The sequence below is a fragment of the Sceloporus undulatus genome, chromosome 2, assembly GCF_019175285.1.
Source record: "Sceloporus undulatus isolate JIND9_A2432 ecotype Alabama chromosome 2, SceUnd_v1.1, whole genome shotgun sequence".
Lineage (NCBI taxonomy): Eukaryota > Metazoa > Chordata > Lepidosauria > Squamata > Phrynosomatidae > Sceloporus > Sceloporus undulatus.
The window spans coordinates 146,544,061-146,566,256 of NC_056523.1; the positions used below are offsets into that span (position 1 = coordinate 146,544,061).

At 39.5% G+C, this 22,196-nt stretch overlaps 1 protein-coding gene across 1 annotated transcript in view; it reads left to right on the plus strand.

Annotated features, from left to right (window-relative positions):
- The window catches only part of LOC121920425 (E3 ubiquitin-protein ligase RNF213-like), a 45,302-nt gene that overhangs the window by 20,701 nt on the left and 2,405 nt on the right, over positions 1 to 22,196 (plus strand). The window contains 10 exon segments of the mRNA XM_042447562.1: positions 901 to 1,060; positions 8,425 to 8,515; positions 11,117 to 11,208; positions 12,534 to 12,785; positions 18,157 to 18,289; positions 19,698 to 19,781; positions 20,705 to 20,885; positions 21,005 to 21,206; positions 21,320 to 21,397; positions 21,806 to 22,003. Coding sequence (XP_042303496.1) covers positions 901 to 1,060; positions 8,425 to 8,515; positions 11,117 to 11,208; positions 12,534 to 12,785; positions 18,157 to 18,289; positions 19,698 to 19,781; positions 20,705 to 20,885; positions 21,005 to 21,206; positions 21,320 to 21,397; positions 21,806 to 22,003 — 1,471 coding nt within the window.

Consider the following 22,196-nt stretch of genomic DNA (forward strand, 5'->3'; position numbering starts at 1 on the left):
TTTGGGGACCATTGTACTAACCAAATGTTTTTGTCTTCTGTAAATCATATTAGGATAAGATAAAGCCTCTGCTGTTTAAATTTGATGGCTCTTCTCGAGCTCATTTTGCCATCTGGAGAAGCTATTTCCCCTTAGGTTTATTTATTTTGAAGTGCATTGTATCATCTGCTGTTGCATCCACCACAGCTCAGTAAAAAATCCCTTTGATTCCCAATATGTTGTCACATGTATATACGTGTGAGTTTGCATGCATGTGTGAATAAAAACACATGATCTCAATTCATCCAAACAGCTTCAGAGATGAAGTCCACGCAGATGCACTAAGGGGCTGAGCAGACAGACTAGGATAGCATGGGCTGAGCCAGGGGTTAAATTATCCCAGGGCTGTTTACCTCAGGATCAGGCCCGTTCTACTGGATCCAGTCTACCAGCAGTGGGCCTGATCCTGGCCCCAGGGTTTTGGCCCGTGTCATCTGAACTAGACAACACAAGGCCAGAAGGAACACAGGCCTTTTGGCCTGTGCGAACAACCCCTAAGTGAATCTGTTCAGGAGTTTCACTGGCATGTTTAGAAGTAGAAAGTACCTTAATGTTAGGACTCTGCTGTGAAATGATGTTTCTATTCTAATATCGGCATTATATTTTAAATTATTTTATGTTGGGTCCTTGGTTAAAAGTAAATGATAATAATAACAACAACGACAACAACAACAACAACAATGCTATGTAACAATGCATGAATAATATCTCTGTACTGTTTTTCTTTCATTTTAAACCTTAGATTACCTGTGCAATATGAGATAGCAATTACTGGGTGACTGTATGTGCATTTTAAAACTCAGAAAAGCCTCTCCTGTATTTTGGCAAGCATGTATGGTCACTGTGTTTTATTCTATGCAGGACTACAGTGGACAAAACACAAACTGGCCATGTGCTTGGCGATCCCACAAAGAGAGAGGCTGGAATAGCATCTGAGAGGCAGATGTCTCCAGTTGTCTTCATTCTGATCCGCCTGCTCACTCACTTGGCACTGCTTTTAGGAGCAACAAGAGATCCCCAGGTATGTTTCAAACAGATTTACAATCATATAATTCTTCTTGAAAAGTATTGCAGTACGGTAACTGAAGGGAACTTGTCTAAAGTAGAGCTACTTAAATTAACATACAATCCTTCTCGTACACTCCAATCCTCTGGGAAAAACCTCTTACAATCTAGAAAGACCAGACTGGCGGTGACCTCCTGGAGGTCCTTCTCTGTCACCACTCCAAAAACTTGGAATGACCTGTCGGAAGAGATTCGCCAATTATCCTCACTCAAGGCTTTTAAAAAGGCAACAAAAACCTTTCTCTTCCGGCAGGCCTTCCCCGATTGATAATGTCCAGGACCAATTGAATCCCCCTCCTCTTATTATTTTTCTTATTTGTGATTTGTTTTTAACTTTGATGTATTGTACTTTTAATCATTTTTTATTGTTTAATTTTATAGTTGGGAGGGAGGGTTGGGTCAGGGTTTTGTGGGGCTTGTTGTTTTTCTTGTTGTATATTCTATTTTCTTTGTTGTTAGCCGCCTCGATCCTCAATCAGAAGAGGCGGGATATAAATAAATATTTATTATTATTATTGTTAGTATTAACAAGTTTCAGAGTAAAAGGTGTAGCCTTTAACATTTCTATATAGGGTTGAAGAAACATCACATACATCTAAGCTTTCCAACAATTCAAATAAAGATTTAGAAAGTCTGCCCTGATTTTTCTTTATATGCTTTTCTGACATTTTGTGTTGAGTTTTCAAGGACCCCATTCCAGACCCATAATCAATACTCGATCTTTTTCAGAGTTCTCTATTTATTTTCTTATATTTCTTACATTTTCTTATATTTCTGAATAAGTTCTCTCTTTTCTGTAACAGAGCATTGGTGACAATTAAATATTTCAGTCCATTCAGTTGTGTTTTCACCCTTATAGAGTGATCTTCTGAATCTTTAAAGATTTAGCATGCTGAGTATTTTTATTACAATAGATTACCACACCTTTCTTTTTCTTGTCATTTAAAGAAGTGAAGGTTTGTCTAAGTTTTGGATTCTTAAGAAGTTCTGCATCTTTCTTTTTCATTCTTGCTTCTTGCAAAAATAGGATGTCAAGTTTAATCTGCTCTAGATAGTGGTTGATTTTACAGTCTGCCCTTCTTATATACAGATTTTTTTATTCAAGCATCCATGATTTCAAAGTGTTCCAAAAAGTATAAATTTAAAATATCAAACCTTGATTTTCCATTTTTTATAAGGGACACCATTTTGCTATGTCATTATATTTAATGGGACTTCAGCATCCATGAATTTTGTTATCCACAGGGGAACCAAACCCCAGCGTATAACGAGTCCACTGTACTACACTTGTTTATTGAGTTTATTCGTTTTACATTCCATGGATATTTTGAATCCCATAAATCAGTGTTGATGATCAACATATTTATAGTCTCAAATGTTTTCATGCCAAAAATTCAGAAGATGAACATAAACCCTGTTTTACCAAAGGCAAAGAAATTATTTTCTGTGATTCGGGTACAATACAAAATACCTTTTGTGGTTGCAAAAGCATCATGATTTATTAGACATCCAGTAAGCTAGATGCCTAAACCATACCAAGCAAACTCCTCCATTCAGCTGCTAGGAACCCCAAAACAGCAAAACAAAAGAGGCACAGCACCTCGGCTTGCCAGAAGGTCCATGCTGAAGCTCTGATCTTATGCCAATTTCTTAGAGTTTTACAGAATTCTCCAAGATCATGCCACTCCTAGATCATACCCCTCCCAAACCATCAATGGCTGGCTCAGAAGAGAAAATGAGAAGAAATTAATAGTAGAGATTAAAGATCCTCACAACTCAAGAACACAAAAAGAAAGCATAAAGTAAGCTTTCACAAAAATATTACATTAAGCTTTATAATGAAGGGAAAAGGTCTAAAAATCATGAAGATTTGTTGAATCAGCATTTAGATACACAGAATATAAAAACAATAATTGCAGAATAACAGATATTACTTAACATACCTTTTTGTATGAACAAGATAACAGATGCAATCAAAAAATTAAAATCCAATAAGGCTCTGGGTCCAGATGGACTATCAGCCATGTACTATAAAAAAATGGAGGAGCAAATTAAACTACCTCTATTGAAGACTCTAAATGACATCCTTGAAAACGGAATTCCAGACTCATAACATCATGCAAATATAACTTTAATAAACAAGACAAGAAAAAGCTAGAAAACTACAAATTGATACAGAAATCCTTAACATTGATGGTAATAATAATAATAATGATAATAATAATAAAGTTTGTTTATATTTCCCACCTCTCTGAAGATCGAGGCTGGATTACAACAATAAAATAATACAAGATAATACAAATAATGCAATACTAATACAATCAATAAAACACTAATATTCAATTTACCAATTCCTATTAGTTCTCTAAAATCAATTTGTCACTAGTCAGTGATCATAGTCGAGAGTGGAATATTGTCATAGATTTTTATATAGAGTTTTATAAGATCTTTACTATATTATTAGCAGAATGGTTAAAGAAGGTTCTGATTAAAATAATTCATGATGACTAAACAGTTTTTTCCTGAACAGACTAATGAAAGAAAACATAAGGACTGTGATAAATACAATTAAATACTACAAAAAACATAATGATAAGAAAATTGCATTTGTCATTGCTGATGCTGAGAAAGCTTTTAATAAACTGAGTTTATGATTATATGTTACCAATAGTGAAGAGAAGGAATTTAGGACAAAACTGGCTTAGTTGGATCCAAAGTATTTACAACAACCAATCAGCAATGCTAATAATAAATGGAGAAAAAGCAGAAGTAGTTGAAATTCTGAAGGGCACATGCCCAGAATGCCCCTTATCTTCTCTCTTATTTATAACAGTACTAGAAATATTAAATAATGAAGTAAGACAAGACCCAGAAAACAAAGGCATAAAAATTAAAGGCTGAGAGTACAAGCTCAAAGGTTTTGCTGATGATGTGGTCCTATTTTTAGAGGACCTACTTTTTAGTACTGATAAGGTAATGGATGTGATGAATAAATTTGGCAATTCTCAGATTTCAAAATCAACAGAGAGTAGACAATTATATTAAGAAAAAAACTTTTGAAATGAGAAGAAACATTACTAAAAGAGAAGTGTGGATGTAAAACTTTAAGTAGTTAGGAATGTGGCTCACATAACGAAAACCTGACTTATTTGAAAATAATTATGAACTGTATGGAAAAATATAAAAAAAGAAATGGAGACTTGGCCTAAGCTCAACTTTTCAACATCAGGAAAGATAGTGGTTGTCAAAATGATCATCCTTCCTAAATTAAACTTTTTGTTTTAAAACCTTCCAATAATAATAAATGAAAACACATTTCACTGATAGCAAAAAGATTTGAGAAATTTCCTATAGGCTGTCCAGAAATCAAGAATGAAATGGAAAATAATGACTGACAGTAGAGAAAATAGAGATTGTGACTTACCAGACCTGAAATTGTACTACCAAGCTAACACATTAACTTTAGGATTCAACAATCATTTCCATTGGCACATATAACCATAGTATAATAAACTAAAAGTGCATAAAGAATTCAAGCATCACTATATCAGAAAATTGCTTTTCAAAACTTGGACAATGCAAAAAAAGAAGTTTTATAGGAAGAAACCAGCTTGGATCTATTCTCACCCCAAGAAGCATTTCAAGGAAGGTGGAGGCTAATTGGCAGTTGGCTTAGATAAGAAGATATTTTGACTAAGGTTCATTAGAACCTAGTTAATTAGAAGAACTAGGAAGATTAGATCCATTAATACATTGGCTGTCATATACAGTCCCATAATAAAAAAAATATTGGAGAAAGATGCACACAATATTCTGTAAGTTATTGAAAATTAACTGTCAGTTGAAATCCATGATCAATTCTTGTAAACATGGCAAATAAAATATAAAACACAATGAAAAAAAATCTAGGATTTTACTAACTCATAACTGAAAAACTATGAAAATCTCATTGAAAGATGACTAGTTATTTAAATTATTCAATAATAATAATAATAATAATAATAATAATAATAATAATAATAATAATAATAATAATAATTTTATAATTTCCCGCCTCTCTCAAATGGATCAATATGATTGAGCTAGATCAATTAACCAGTTATTTAAACTCAAATTACTTGGGAAATGATGAGAAACAATTGGCTCTGATAGTTGAATACTATAAAAATTTCTGGAAGAAGTAATGTAGAAAGATTAAGAGATGAAGCAAAATTAGGATCAATTTACTTTCTGAATTATGTAAATAAGCTACTGCTTGAGATATAAGAATAAGCTAGTAAATCAACAGACAAAAAGAAAAAAACCCACTAAACAACTCATTTTTTAAACTTTATTTTTATACGCTCTGTGTGTGTGTGTGTGTGTGTGTGTGTTTGTGTATAATGCTTATTGTACTCACAGTAATTAATCCTGGACAAGCAAATACAAAAAAGTACTTCCAAATGTACTCTCTGTAACTAGTCCTGATTCATCATGTTATTTAAAGGTCTTACTGTTATTCTTCTGTCAAGGAAATGCAACATGGGACATGCAGTTATAGAAATAAAATATGTATGTGAGAGTCAGAATGACTAAGCATGAACAATTAAAAAATCACACAGGTGTAAAGGATGATATAATTTAGAAGTCTTGGGAGCCAAGGACAAAATTATGGGATGTACATTGGTAACACCTGAGACTTGTTACATGTACAAGGTGATCAGATGATGTTCATGGGTTGGACTTGAGTATGGGATGAACAAAAGTCAACCAATCATTGTGAATGTACACACCCACTGGGTGGTAATTGTCTAGTGGGTGGTAACAAACATTTGCTATAATAATTGCCAGTTTTGCTAATGTAACTTGTGGGTAGTTGTGGAGTATTTGGTAGAGTGTAGAGATATTGTGGATTGTTGGGCATATAGAGATAGTAACTGTATATAGTAGAATAAAGTAGATCTTTTATCTAAGACTACTGAGTTGTGTTGGTGTCTTGAGTGAAGATACAAGAACCAGCAGAATCCTGATGGTGTTTGGAGACATCTGAAGAAGAAGAGTGAGAAGGCTTGGAGAAGTTTGTCAGGGTCTTCAGCCAATTCTCAGAAAACTCTGCTGCTTTGGGAGAAAGCAATAAGCACTGACCAAAGCTGGTCAGCTCAGCTTCATTAACAAGGTGGTGAGTTACAGTCTGAGGTGAAGAGCAACAACTCCCATCATCCCTGACATTTTCCACTTACTAAATATCTTTTATAGTTATGTTCTACATTATATATCTGTATTTATCACTATACACATTAAACAAGTTACGTTAATAATAATTCTACAATACTAACAGTTCACTTGGGTCTAATCCATTTACTTACACTTCTCATTTTCTACACCATTATCCTTTATTTCCATCTTTGTGAGCAAAGAGTCACCATCGGAGACCAATCATCCTCCACCAGTTTTTTATCTTTGTTGTTTAGAAGAGCCGTACATTTGTCCATCTCTATCATGTCTGATAATTTCAGCAACCACTCATCCATACTTGGGGTATTTTTTGTTTTTCCAGTCCTGAGCTACCATCATCATCGCAGCAGTTATTGCATATAATAGAATGCACCAATATTTTCATTCAATCTGGACTGGAATTTTGTTTAACACATTCAATAAGTAAATTTCAGGTTTTAACTCGAATTTGATCTGAAATAACTTTTCAATTATCATGTGGATTTGTTTCCAAAATTTATTAAGTTTTGGATAGGTCTACCATACATGAAACCAAGAACCAATTGCTGATTGGCATTTCCAGCATCCGTTTGTGGTCAATTTGTAAATCTTTGCCATTTTGTTTGGAGTCAAGTGCCATCTATGTTACATCTTAAAATTTTTTTCCTGTAGGTTCTGTGATTTTGTAAATTTGTTAGTCTTCATTCTAGCGTATTTCCAACTTTCTAGGTGAATATTTCTACCACAGTCCATTGCCCACTTGATCATCGTTTCTGAAACTGGATCATCTTCTTGATCCAACTTATGTAGAGCTTTATGAATCTTAGCTACTCTGTTTCCTTCTTTATTGAACCATAATTTATCCAATTCAAGTTGTTCACATTCGAAATCTTCAAGTTTTTGGTCCATTCTGAATCTCTCTTTCAGTTGTATATACAGGAACCAATGTATTTTTTGGGTCAAGCTGTGTACAAGAATAAGCTAGTAAATCAGAAGACAAAAAGAAAAAAAAAACACTAAGCAAATCAATTTTATGAAACCAGGTATACTGGAAGTCAAGATTAGTTGTAATGTTTTGATCATGCTGTACTGGGTGTGTAGACTGAAAGTTTGTATTTGTATAAATGGAAATATTCATTTTATTTAATGTTTTGTGATTTATGTTATTTTATTCTGAATTGAAATTATTAATAAAATATAAAATGCAAGTTTTCTTCAAGTATCATGTAAAAGAGGTGACAGTGGGTATTAGCAATGCAGGACACATATTGACTGCTGTTTGTGACATGATTCTTGAGTGTATTAGAGCCACAATTCTGCAGGATCACTCTACAAACTTGTAGTGTCCCAGTTGTGCTCCAAAGGCTGTCAAATTGGAGGCCATTCTGTGGCTCATGGAGATGGGTGATGGTATAGATACAAGCAAATTTTGCTTATCCAGAATGGGTTCTTCTCAACTCCTGCTGCTCCAGAGAGAAGCCTATGTGTCAGGGACTTAGAGGAGATGGTACACACTGATCATTGGTGAACCTCTTTTTAAAGTGAAGTGCCTAATTGAGCAGAAGGGTTATAATATACTTCTTCTCCTATTTGTTCTCCCTGCATACAGAAATAGAACCTCAATATTTATTTGAATTTTCTGAAATATTCTAATCTTTCCATTATACATTGAGATCTATGGGTTATCTATACCCCAAACTAACATGAAGAGAATTCCTTGGAGGTCTTTAAACAGAGGCTGGATGGCCATCTGTCGGGGATGCTTTGATTTGGATTTCCTGCATGGCAGAATGGGGTTGGACTGGATGGCCCTAGTGGTCTCTTCCAACTCTATGATTCTATGATTCTATGATTCTATGATAATTGTGTAAACATGTTGTGTGGGTTTGGGGTTGTTCCCTAGTAACTGGAAAAAAAATATCCACTGTTTTCAATATCAGTGGAGCTGATGGTGTTGTTTTCTCCAACTATTTTAGTGAATTATAGACCTCAGATAGACCTTAGATAGGGTAAGATGAAAATCACTTAATCGATTTGTCCAAAGATCTAGTTTGATGATTCACTATCACATGCTTTGTAAAAGAACTACATATTTGTTATTCTGATTCTTTTGTTCTGTTTTTCAAGTCCCTTCTGAATATCATAAAGCCACGTGTTCAAGATCCAGTGAGCTTTCTCCTGCAGCATATTCATAAGAATTTGGAGCAACTGATGAACTGATGGGCAGGTTTTGAGGTCCAAATGATGGATTTTGATATGACCCATGAATAAGTTGAGGGCAAAACCTAGGGGTATGCAGCAAAGGATCTAAACTTTAAATTTAGATCCTTTAGATTCTAAAGGACGAAGCAAAAGAAAACAATTCCAAAGAACTTACAAAGTCCCAGCAGACACAACTGTTTGTGCTCACCCTAAATGTATGAACAATAAGAGAACAGAGGAGGGGTCAGAGCTTCCAGGGGAGAGTACAGTCTTGCCTTTTACCAGGGGATGGTTCCTTTTTAAATTAAGAGTTAAAGCACACTGCTTACAATGACCTATAGATAAGCTGACTCAGGATTTTTCAGTCAATTTCTAGACATATATATGAGTATATACAGTATTTTGAAGGTGATGGTGGCAGCAGTGGAAGTGTCAGGATCCATTTATGGATTCCTGCCATAAGGGTTTTATGTGTTTAGGATTTGATATAAAAATATATAGTTGTTTAAAATAATATGCTGTGCCTTAATAGAAGATGATAGAAGATGATAGAGGGTGCTGGTTAGATATTGTAGCTGAGAATGTGTTTGTTCACTACGTTCTTTGAGGTTGGAATGTGGAGGAGGGACCCTTTCTGCAGAGGCTTGACATTTGAAGCTAGATTCTGGGAAAGGAGAGGGAGAATATAGAGAGTTGTTAATGTTATTGTTATTATGGTTTTATATTTATTTTATTAGCCAGTTGGTGGGATATAAAAATATAGTGTTAAGTTTAATGAGTTATGTTCATTTTGGCGGGTTACAGACTGCCCATTTGGGGCGGGCTGTACCCACCCCTTTCCCCGGTGTATCAGGGCCTCAGCTGCCAGAACGGCAGCCGCTGAGGCCCCGATCCGCCGCTTTTCAGGCTGCGGGGAAGCGGCAAAACACCGCTTCCCCGCAGCCTGAAAAGGGGTGTCCTTGGGGCTTCAAGCCCCAAGGACACCCTGCGGCGGCGGGGAGGAGGAGGAGAAAGGGGCCGCTTGGCCCCTTTCTCCCTTGCTTCGCTGGGTGCAGCCGTCTGAAGGCTGCGCCCAGCGACGCAAAGCGGCGCCGCAAACCAGGAAGGAGCTCCAAAATGGAGCTCCTTCCTGCTCCGCACTAAGGGCGCACTAGGCGCCCTGGCATGGAGCGAGGACGTCACATCCGCGCCGCCCCGTATAGAGGCAGCGTGGTCGTGACGTCCTCATGGTGGCGGCCGTCTGGAACAGCCACCGTCATTTTTTACGCGCAGAGCGTGTATTAGGGTTAGAGAAGTGTGAAAGCACCACACCTCCCTAACCCTAGTACGCGCTCTGCGCGTACTTTAATGGTGCTGTGTAACCCGCCATAGATATATGAATAGGTGGTTGTTAGAGATAGATAGGTGGTTGTTAGAGTTAGATCATGGTACTAAGAAGAGATGTTGTTATAATGAGAAATATCAGCTCAAGGTTACAGGTGCAGTTGTTTGGGATAATTGGCCTAGGAACATATCTGCTCTCAAGGAATCTGCTTGAAACTTCTAGAATCCCAGATTGTAGGACATTCAACATTACACCATCGTCTTAGTCAAAATGCAGGAATTCTTATCCAATTATATTGCTTAATTATTTGATGTGGTGGGATTGCTTCATATACTATAAAAGTTGCGTTCTTATGTTTTCCTTTAGTCCTGACAAAAACATCACTGCCATGCCTGCGCTGTTTCTTCTTCTTCAATAAAAGCTGTTCTTTTTCAAAAGTGCTGTCTTTTGTGTTGAAAGAGTTGCTGTGGGTTGGGAGCCTGACAGGAAGAGAGTAATAAGTGAACCTATATTTCACCCAATTCTAGCAGATACTCTAATTTGATAACAACACCACTTTCATTAAAGTGTTTTATGTAGATTCTAACTTTTCAGCTTGTCTTTGCTTATATTATTGATGGTTTGTTTATATTTGGTCTGTGATATGTAAACTGAATTACAACTGTAATTAAGATAATAAAAGCAGAAAGTGGTTACCCTCATGTACACTCATGCACAAAGATGTTCAAGCAGATCAGTGTTTATCTCACTTGGTATGTTTTATCATTTGTTTTTGATTGTATGTTTGATGTACCGCATTTGGTGAAAAGAGCATTATAGATAAAAGTGGTTGTTGTCTACTTCATGTTATTTAACTGAGCTTAACTATATGGGTAATTTTGGAAGGTCACTGGATATTTTTTGCACTTGTAACCCTATGCACCCCTGCATCTGTAGACTGATGAGAACTGCATATTCTTAAGATAGTGCACTTTCTCTAAAAATCAGCTCTCAAGCATCAGGAGTTCAAGGAACCAGTGAGATTCTTTGAACCACTGGGGCATTAGAGCTGTTTATCATATTATTCTCTTTAATACTGGAGTTTGCAGGAGGAAGCTCACTATTATCTCACTGGTGGTCACAGGAAGCTGATACAGGCAGAGGGGACTGGAAATTATTTGTTAATGTTCTCCATACCTAGAAGCAAAAAAGGTTCTATGAAGAATCCCTGGCTGTTACTGCCACATCCCATGGCTGCCCCTCTGGGTAGAAGAATGAGAAAGTGAATCACATGTAACAAACTTTCTTTTCCAGGGCCAGTGAGCTTTGGTCAACTTTCTACAAATGAGAATAGAAAAAAATGGGAAAATTTTGTTGCTGACACCATTATTCTTCCTGAACTGAAGGTAAGCTAAAGGCAGGATGCAGGTGATGGTGGCAGTGGTGGTAGTGATGATTCCATTACTGAGGCATGTGTGAAACATCTAACAACAGTAGGAAAATGTGCATTTCTTTCTGCCTGTTTATGTAGTAATATTGTCAACAGTTTGCAGACAGTAAATTGTGTGAGTGCCATTTGATATGGCTTGGAATCTCTCCCTCAAAAGAAGCTATATAATAATGAAATTCAGGTAGTGATGTGCAATATCCATTAACTTTGGAAGGAATTACTAGGCATATTAGTTATAAAAGCTTACCATCTTCTGAACTTCAGAAAGATGAATTGGGAGGATTTTGAGCACCATGCAAGGAAAACAATGTATTCCACTTATCTGCTGCAAACATAAAATGTCTAAGCAACATTATTTTTGTTCCATTAACCTAATTCATTGAAGATAAGGCTCTCAGTGATTGCATCTTACCTCGGCCATTTCTCCCTCTGAAAGCCAGTTGCTTGAGAACACAATTGGAAAAGTTATCTTGTGCTCAGGTTCTGCTTATGGAAATAGGAACAGAATCCTGGACTATATAGGCTCTGTTCCAGGAAGACTCCTTCTGTATTCTCAAGCCTCACTTCCATCCCATAATACTCATGGGGACCAAGGAATTAAGATGAGCTGGGGGAATGAAAGATGTTCCATTCAATGGCTCAGTGGAATGAACACAAAGTTCCATTATCTAATTTTATAACTAATTTTATAACTAATATTATAACTATTAAAATAATATTATAGGCTTGACCCAAAGTACTGCATAGCTTTTTTATTTTTACATTAAGGAGTGGTAGTTACAGAATTGTATGGGAGAACATTAAGATTTGCAGTTGAATGGGGTTGAGCCTGCCTTTTGAAATCCTGGGACTGAGCAGATGAGCCAGGGTAGCATGGGCTGAGCATGTGAACCAGATTATCACAAAGAATTCAGTGGTCACCATTTTCATAGTCTTCATCTACATAGCTCCATCTTCGGTTTATTTTGCTGGTTTCATGCTGGAACAGAATACTTGGAAGTTGGGATAGTAAATTTTATTCCAGATAGACTCCAGTATGATTAAAGTTCTGACGCCTCGTGCATAAACAGCTGCCCATATTCTAACATTTCCTTCCACATCTCTTAAGAAATGAACATCTCAGCTTTTGAAAGCTAGGGTGTTCAGAATTCCCAAAGGAAGTATGAGGTTCCCATCAAAGTACAGCAATCCCCCGTCTGCCTTACAGGACTGGATTTTGTATATTTGAAAGAGAATGCATTTTTATGGTGACTTATGTATACTCCCTGCTTTTCCAAGCAGCTTTTGGACAAAACCCTTCTGAAATTGAACCAACAAATCAGTGAGGATGAGAGAATTTCTTCCAACCCTGTAGTAAAAATTATATATGGGGACCCTACAATTTTCCTGTCAAGACTGCCCAAGGACAGTATAGTGCATTGTTCTAGGACTTGGAGCTGCAGAAAGAGAATCTCACTTGAGTACTTGGGGCATGTTGTCCAGCAAAAAGGCAACAAGGATGCTGTGCCCATCTTGTGGAAGTTTCTACAGAAGGTGAGTGTGCCCAAATCTTCCAGCTGTCTTAGGATATATTACTCAGTTGATGTGCAGTGAAGGCACCAAAATGTTATCCATTCTTCATAATTAATAAAGGAAGTGGTTTAACATGCATCCTTCATCTTCCTTTCACTCTCCTTCCATTGTATGCATGTGATGATGTTGATCTTAAGAGCTGCTGTCATCTTATTGTCAGTTACTGAATTACATCAGTAAGCATTACATCTTGTGGGTTTTTTAAATGTTAAAAACATCTGCTATATGTTAATGTCTAAGGTGATGCCATCCAGATATACCCTGCTTCCTGAAGCTGTTGAGTTCTGTTTGAATGCATTCAAACTATGGAGATTATCGCACTGCGTTCTGAGAACGTTCCATCTCATCACGTGATGAGAACGTTCCTGGAACGGATTTTACCGCATTAGAAATCAAAACGTGATCAGAACGGGATCAGAACGGCAGTTTACCGCACTGCGATTCCTTTTTCTTGAAACCGTTCTCAGAACGGTTTGCTGTATTAAGTTTTGTGGGCTGTCTTCTGATGACGTCGCCACTCAGTGGTTGGACGGCTCGGGAGAGGTGCTGCCCCCCAGGAAAGAGGGAAAAGGGAGGCTTGGGCCATGGAGCTCGCCTCTCCTGAGTCCCTCGGCTTACTGAAATCCCTCACCTCCCTTCCCCATAGGAATCAATCCAAAAACGGAGTTTTAAAAAAGCAGTGAGCCCTATGGGTCTTCATCTGGGGGGAGCAGAGGATGCTTGGCTATGGGGTTGTCCTGCCATCTCTCCCTCTCTCCTCTTTCCCCATAGGAAAGAATCCAAAAACGGAGTTTAAAATCTCTCCCAGATGCAGACCCAAAGGGCTCTCCTCTGCTCCTTTTAAACTCAGTTTTTGGATTGATTTCTATGGGGAAGGGAGGTGGGGGATTTCATTAAGCCTAGGGACTCTGGCCGGGAGAGTGCTTCTCAGCCTCACTGAGAAGTCTTCCCTCCGAAGATTCTCTTGGGAGGGAAAGAAGGCAAGCCCCTATAAAACGCTGGGGCTTCATATGCTGGCATATGTTTGAAGAAAATAGGATAAAACCTATGTAACTTGATGGGCCAAGGGCAGAGTCCCCTCCTTGGCAGCCTGGGCATTAAGGGAGCTCCACGGAGGTCCCTTCAAGCGGAGGGAAAGGGAGGGGACTGGGCCAAGGGCAGAGCCCCGGCAGCCATTGCAGCTCTTTAAACCGGTTAGAAAAGAAGAGTCCTCTGCTGTCATCCCATTTCCCCTTTTTGGCACCTTGACACCCTTTTGCTCCTGTGTGTGTGCATGTAATGTGTGCCTTTAGGTTGTGAGCTTCCCTCCCCGCTTTAACTCTTGTCTGGCTCTTTGCTATGGAATTCTGGGAGTTGTTTGCTTGCTTTTCTGTGATGCTCCAAACAGAGGAGCTTTTGTGGGTTCCCTCTTTGAGGGAAGGAGGAGAAGGTCCTGGGCATCCCTGCCATCCCTGCCTCCTGCAGGCTGCAAGCACAGGAGCCCTGCTGGACATGACACCAGAGGCCCCCCGCAGAAGCAGCCAGACCCTCTCCCTCTTGCTCTCTGCCCTGGTCCCCTCTTCCTTGAGGGAAGGAGCTCCATGGAGGTCCCTTCAAGCCGAAGGAAAGCAAGTTGCCAGGGAGGGGACTGGGCCAAGGGCAGAGCCCCGGCAGCCATAGCAGCTCTTTAAACCGGTTAGAAAAGAAGAGTCCTCTGCTGTCATCCCATTTCCCCTTTTTGGCAGCTTGACACCCTTTTGCTCCTGTGTGTGTGCATGTAATGTGTGCCTTCAGGTTGTGAGCTTCCCTCCCCGCTTTAACTCTTGTCTGGCTCTTTGCTATGGAATTCTGGGAGTTTTTTGCTTGCTTTTGTGTGGTGCTCCAAACAGAGGAGCTTTTGTGGGTTCCCTCCTGGAGGGAAGGAGGAGAAGGTCCTGGGCATCCCTGCCTCCTGCATTGTGACAGCACAGGAGACCCACTGGACATGACACTAGAGACCCCCGGAGAAGCAGCCAGACCCTCTCTCTTTTGCTCTCTGCTCTGGTCTCTTCTTTCCCTCTCTTTCCCTGCTTTCCTCTTCTCTTCCTTGTCCCACCTTTCCTCCCTTTTTCCTCCCTTCCCTCCCTCCTTCTTTCCCCCCTCACACACACACACCTTCCCTCACTGCAGTCGCTCGCCTCCCTGTCTCCCTGCCTCCCTGCCTGTCATTCTTTCAGCCAATCAGGAGACGGAGGAATGAGGGAACGGATTTGAGAACGGATAAGAATACCGCACACACTTCTCTTGGAACGTTTTCATCACGTTTCAGCTCTCTGGGAACACATTCAGAACACATTCAAATCCGTTCCCTCCTGGAACACATTTGGAACACATTTAAGCGTTCTGAGAACCCGATTGGAACACATACGTGCGGTATACTCAAATGCGTTCCGTTCTCATCACGTGATCAGAACGTTCTCAGAACGCAGTGCGATAATCTCCACAGGTTTAAAACAAAACAAAACAAAAGCTTTTGCTGTGAAATTTGAGCAGAAGAACCTAAGGATGAAGGTCAAATTCTTCTGTAAATGATGGCTGGTTAATCATTTTGCCTACAATCCAGCTGTTGAAATTCTTTCTCCTTGGGCCTTTCTTCATATCAAATTTTGACCTGTATGCAAAGTATCTGAAGGGGATAGGGAGATCCTGAGTCACGGTATATGTTGAGTGGGGAGGAGGCAGTAACAGTTGAGGACGACCAATTTTTTCTTAGACCAATTGCCTATAAAAGTTAAGAAGTGCATACAAATGCCCACAAACACAAACTTCCAAATCAGTTACCACCCCTGACCTTTTCATTTCAGTAAAAAAGAAGAAAAGGTACTTGAAACAAATAACCCAAGTGATTTCAGAAATTCACACTGAAACAGAATCCCAATTTTATATCTCAGTTTATTGAAACATTAATAAAATGTCTTTTCAACACTTCTATAGGAAAACTTAGGAGAAATGAGATGACTTTTTTTTAACATGAGCTAATAAAAAATAGCATTTGCATGATGACAACAAGACTGTAAAAATGCCAAATGTCATTCTTAGAGAGTGTGGGGCTAGGTGTGTAGATCAAATCCCCATTTGTTACCACTGGTGTTCAGAATTTGGGTTTGTGAATTGGTTGACTCTGTCTCACTACCTGGGACTTTTCATCTGGGAAGTTCAAGGAGTGTTTTAAATTTTTGTCATGCCCTGGAGTCATACATGTTGATAAGAGTTGTAACAATTTATTTGAAATGGACTTTATTTCCCAAAATCCCCATCCAGTACAGCCAGTGAACCATGCGGGCTGAGTGATCCTGGAAGTGTGGTGTACTGAAATGGCCTAGGCAGGGACAGATATGGCCCAGAGGCAATATTGGGAACCCAAGGGCAGGATAGGGTAAGTCTGGGTGACCTTTGGAATTGTAGTTGAGAAAATGGTGAACCTCCAGATATTTTGAGCTGCAGCTCCTGACAGACCCATGGAACAGGATTATGGGAGATGAAGTAAAAAAAAAAAAAGGAGGAGGGCAATGGATTTCCACTTTGTAAATTGTATGTAAATATAAATTTAGGGTGGGCAAAGTGCACCACTCCAGATGTTGAGTGGCAGCTCCTAATATTCCTGGCCTATAGACAATGCTGGCTGTGGCTCTTGGGAGTTGCAATTGATCAGCGTCTGGAAAACGTCATGATTCATCCCATCTTTTTCATATGGATTCTAAAGGGTGTGTCTTCAATTCAACTTCAGCATATGACAACCTAGAGTTTTCTTGGACAGAGTCAGCCCAGAACTTGGATGGGAATCCAAGGAATCCCAGGTACTGGAGGTTCTGTTTCAGCAGAATGAACTGTTCTGAGTATTCCTTGTTTAAGGAAACCTAATTGTGCTGAACTATGGCCCAATACAGACAGGCCAAAATAAAGCTGCTTCCGGTCACTTTGGAGGTATGCTGTTTAAATGATGCATGCATCCTAAGAATCTGGAAGCTGCACCAAAGCTGTGCTTCAGTCCTTAGGGCCCCTCTGGTGTGTCATGCCTATCTTGGTTCATGGGATGCCGCTATGTGGCATCCTTAGAAATTGAGGATGAGCAGGAACACTGGGGTATTTTATAGGCTGGACAGAGCTACTGTCAAAAGTCTTGCCTAGCTATTCTAGAATGTTCTGAAAGTGCTCTGCACAGATGTAGAAATAGCCAATTGTGTGACCACTCAAAGAAATAGTTACAGGTAAGCAACCTGTCCTTTCTTAAGTTTACCAACACCTTTTATCTCAGAAATTCTTTTGTTGTGATTCAAGTCACTTCTTTCTTTTTATTTTATGCTTGTTAATTTGGTTATTTCTTTCTTTACCTCAAACGTATACTTCAGAAGTCACCTTATTGAATTCAGGGTTTCTGTCAGCTTGTGGTTTCTCTGAGGCCCTGTTGTAATCTTCTATTTTACCTCAGGGATTACACTTTCCTCATAATCTTTATATTATCTCTTTCAGGTATTTCAGGTGTGTCTCTTCTACTCCACTTCCTCACAGCACACCACTTTTGATCAAACTCTGTGAGCTGACCACTCAATACTTCTATTTGGTTTCTCTTCACCAAATAGATCTCCTCACAATATCCCATCATAGCCACCAAATATATGATGTAACTGTTCCTTTTCCAGGCTGTCCCTGCAATTCCAGCCCTAGGTCTCCTGTTTTAAGCAGGGGAGAGAACTGAGAGATCAGCCCCACCACATCAACCCTGACTTAAAATAGACTGGAGATCTGATCCCAAAACGTTGTGGATTCTTCTCTGTCAGAACAGATCAGCCTTGCAATCTGAACCAGGAACAAACAAGAACAACTTTATTAGCACAGATCAAAGATTTATTAGTTCACAAAGTGATGATACAGAAAGCTGTGAGCCCATGTGTACAGTTGAGAGGGTTGTTTTTTTTTATTTACTAGATGAAAGTATCCACTTAGTTTCACCAATCAACAATAGGGTATTCATTCAAGCTGCACTGGTTTGTCCGTATTGCTTAAATATAACAGAAAATGATACATTTCATATTGGAAATACAGTAGTGGTTTCTAGCAGTCTCACAGCTGCAGCAGTATGTCTAATATACTGAACTACTCAAAGTTATTTTATTGTCCCTAATAGCCCTGGCTTGTATCAACAGTATGGCTATGTCTTGGTTTACTATTGCTTAAAGGTGCATGGCCCTTTGAAAAGAAACCTATGGGAAGCTGTCTTCGGTGTAGCATATAAATGTTCCAACCATTATTTGTTCCTTTGTTTACTGAAATTCATTCAACCTCTCTTCTTTGACATGTCCTATTTGATTTCTAGGAAGCTGAACTTAGGTTTGTAAAGTTTTTGCCAGAGATTCTGACCTTGCAGAAGGACTTGGTGAAGAGGTTCCAAAACATTTCAGAGTTAGAACACAAGACAATTGGAGATTTTCTTCACAGCCTTCCCACAGGTGAGAACCTACACACTGCCATAGGTCCAATAGGTAAAGCACAAACACTAAGTTGTATAACTTCTAAAACAAGTATTTATAATAGTTGGGATATGTGTGGATGTCTGTAAAATGTGTGTGTGTGTCTAACAGCCACTACAAGACTTTAAAAATCTCAAATGAATTCTTACAGAAAATAGATCAAATTACCAGTTCTTCATTCTCTTTCATCAACTCCTTGTATCATCAAGGCAAATGCAACTACTATTTATGTATAAATAGTATAAAATACAATTAAAACTACACTATTTGAAGGAACACAGCACTCAGTTGTATAATCAAGGGTATTTTTAAAACTGTTCCTCTAAAATTAGTGGGCTTCACACATAACCTTTTGGACCAGAACTTGTTCAGGTGGGTGCATTTTTGGTAGGAGCTACACAACTTTGCAATGAATCATAGAATCATAGAGTTGGAAGAGACCACAAGGGCCATCCAGGAAATCACAATCAAAGCATCTCAAACAGGTGGCCATCCAGCCTCTGTTTAAAGACCTCCAAGGAAGGAGACTCCACCACACTCTGAGAGAATGTGTTCCACTGTTGAACAGCTCTCACTGTCAATTCCTTCTAATGTTGAGGTGGAATATTTTTTCATGTGGCTTGCATCCATTGTTCCATGTCCTATTCTCTGGAGCAGCAGAAAACAAGCTTGCTCCATTCTCAATGTGACACCCCTTCAAATACTTAAACAGGGCTATCATATCACCTCTTAACCTTCTCTTCTCCAGGCTAAACATACCCAGCTCCCTAAATCTTTCCTCAAAAGGCGTGGTTTCCAGACCGTTCGCCATTTTAGTCGCCCTCCTCTGGACATGCTTCAATTTGCCAACATCCTTTTTGAATTGTGGTGCCCAGAACTGGACACAATATTCCAGGTGGGGCCTGATCAAAGCAGAATAGAGTGGCACTATTACTCTCTAGACACTGTACTTCTATTGATGCAGCCTAAAATCGCATTGGCCTTTTTAGCTGCTGCATTGCACTGTTGACTCATGTTCCACTTGTAATCTACTAGGACTTCTAGATCCCTTTCACATGTAGTTTCACTAAGCCAGGTATCCCCCATCCTATATTTATGCATTTCATTTTTTTGCCGTAAATGCTGTACCTTACATTTCTCTCTGTTAAAATTCATTTTTGGGGTTTTTTTTTGTTGTTTTTTTTTTGGGGCCAGCTTTCAAATCTATCCAAGTTTTCTTGAATTTTGATCCTGTCCTTTAGAGTATTAGCTATTCCTCCTAATTTGGTGTCATCTGCAAAATTTGATAAGCATGCTTTCTATTCCTTGATCCAAGGAATAGAAGGCATGCTTATCAAATTTGCAGATGTTGAGTGTGTCATATGCTATTAGTTTTTTCTTCATCCAGGAGGCATGAGACATACAATGAGAAGCAGAGTGATAACATTTCTGGATGTAAGGAATAAGCTGAGATCATCTTTGGAAACCAACGGTGAGCGACCATTTTACACTGTTATTCAACTGTGAAGCAGTAAGACTGGGACATTATATAATATCACCCAATGGAAGACTGGCTCTTTATAGGCCCATACATACAGGCCAAAATAAAGCTGCTTCGGGTCACTTTGGAGGTATGCTGTTCAAATGACACACACATCTTAAGAGGCCAGAGGCTGTGCCAAAGCTGTGCTCCAGTCCTTTGGTACAGCTTCTGGCCTCTTAGGATGAATGCATAATTTAAACAGCATATCTCCAAAGTGACTTGAAGCACCTTTATTTTTGGCCTGTTTGTACAGGCTCAACAATTCTTATTTTAAGGCTCCCTCTGCCTGCTGTTTTCTTTATGTTGGAAGAAAAACTCTGCCTAATTTACAGCCTAAAACTGAGAGATGGGTATCATTCTTTTCTGCTCCAGCACTTGCAATTCTTTCATTCCAAGATTAATTGGCAAAGTACATGTTGCATCTAGAATATCTAGCACTAGCCCTCTAGTTCAGGCTGGAAGAACTGAAATAGAGCCTGTACAGACTGGCACTTTGTGCCGGCCTGCAGGCAAACTAGGGTGGAGTGTGCACACGCTCCAAGCACTAGTTCTGCTGCACGTGCACCTGCCCATATAGCACACGCTATGATGATGCACATTGCGCACAGCGCCCAAACAGCTCTGGACAGAGCATTATCAGGAAGTGGGTTCTTTTTGCTCCCTTCAGAGGCCATGGTGTGTGGTTGCTGCAGCCTCCATCCAGGGCAAAAACGGGTGGCATTTAACTGCTGATCTGTACAGTCCCATAGTCTCCATGTGACTGCAATAAATCATAATTATTTTTAAAAGTAAAGACAATCCCAATTGGAAGTAGACTCACTACCAATGGTTTTTGGCCTGATGCTCAGAAATGTTTTCTTGCCACATTGCAGGTGAAATTAAACTTCCTGAGGGCTACTGTGATGCTGACCTGACTTTGGAGAAAGAGTTTGAGATCCTTCTGCCTCGCCAGCGAGGTCTAGGCCTATGTTCCACAGCCTTGACCAGTTACCTCATTGCCTTGCACAATGACTTTGTCTACACCATAGAAAAATATACAAACAATGCCAACAGGTACAGTATGTGCATCTCCTTCATCTGCTAAATCCCCAGTTACTGTTGCTACCAGATTGCCATACTGATGCCAAAGCAGCATTGCTCTTTCTTGCTCTCATCCCTCCCTTTTTTAACAGGTACTCTGTAAACCCCACAGAAGTGACAGATCTCCATGTAATCACATATGAGGCAGACAGGGACTTGATCCCATTGATTCTGTCAAACTGTCAGTACAGCATGGAGAAAGGAGGAGAGGCCACCCAGGAATTTGATCTGGAAAAGATCCAGCAGCAGGTCACCAGCCGATTCCTACAGGGGAAGCCCTTGATCACATTGACAGTATGTACCACAGAAGCCTGATGTTGCCACTTAGCTCTCCTGCTTCCTGAGTATCCAACTCCCAGCTCATGGGCTACCCACTGACTTTGCATTTCTATTCTATTCCTTTATAGGGCATTCCCACTCTTGTGTACAGGCATGACCGAAATTATGAGCATCTCTTCAAAGATATCAAGAGCAAGTTGACTCAGGTGAGCTTTTGAGATTAGGAGAGAAAGAATGCCAGAAAGTAGTTGGACTCATTTCCACTCAGATTTTGTTCAATCAGGATTAGCCCCATATGGCTCAGTGTCCTCCTGTGTTTGTTTAACTGATAATATGTCCTGTGGATTCAATGAGATTTCCTTGTTTATAAGTGTGTGTATTCAAAATGAATGTTCTTGCCCGTGGTTTTTTAGCCCTGGCAAACAGCCCTTCCTTTTCTTACATAGGACAGGACAGTGATATTGATACTGAGCATAATGTTAAAAGAGTCTTTATTGATCATTTCCATTTCCTAAGTTGTTTTTGTATCCTGAAGAATAAGTCTCTATTCTTTTTGGCAAAAAGCAGCAGTGATGGATGCTGATTTGTTTTTTTTTAATCCCCTTGAATTACAGAGCTGCCTTCCAAATTCCACAATTAGCATGATCAGTGGGGAGTTGCAATCCTACAGTGACATCTGTGAAGCTCTGTCTGTCACTGAAATAACATTAGGATTCTTGGCCATGGCTGGAGGTGACCCAGAGATGACTTTGAGAGAATATGTTGAAAACACACTGCAGATGGGCAGTCAGACAAGTGTTCATGTGCTCAAGGTGAGTGGAAGAGGATCAGGGCTTGCTCTGTGTCTAGAGGGTGAAAGAGTCAAATGGATCAGGATAAAGGTGCAAATATCTCACAGACCAAAGGAAGTTGTTGGTGTTCCCATTTCAGCAACTCTTTTCATCACAGCAAGCTTCCCACCAGTCCTCTGGTGAGTGTGGTAAACTTTGGTCTCCCTCTTGAACT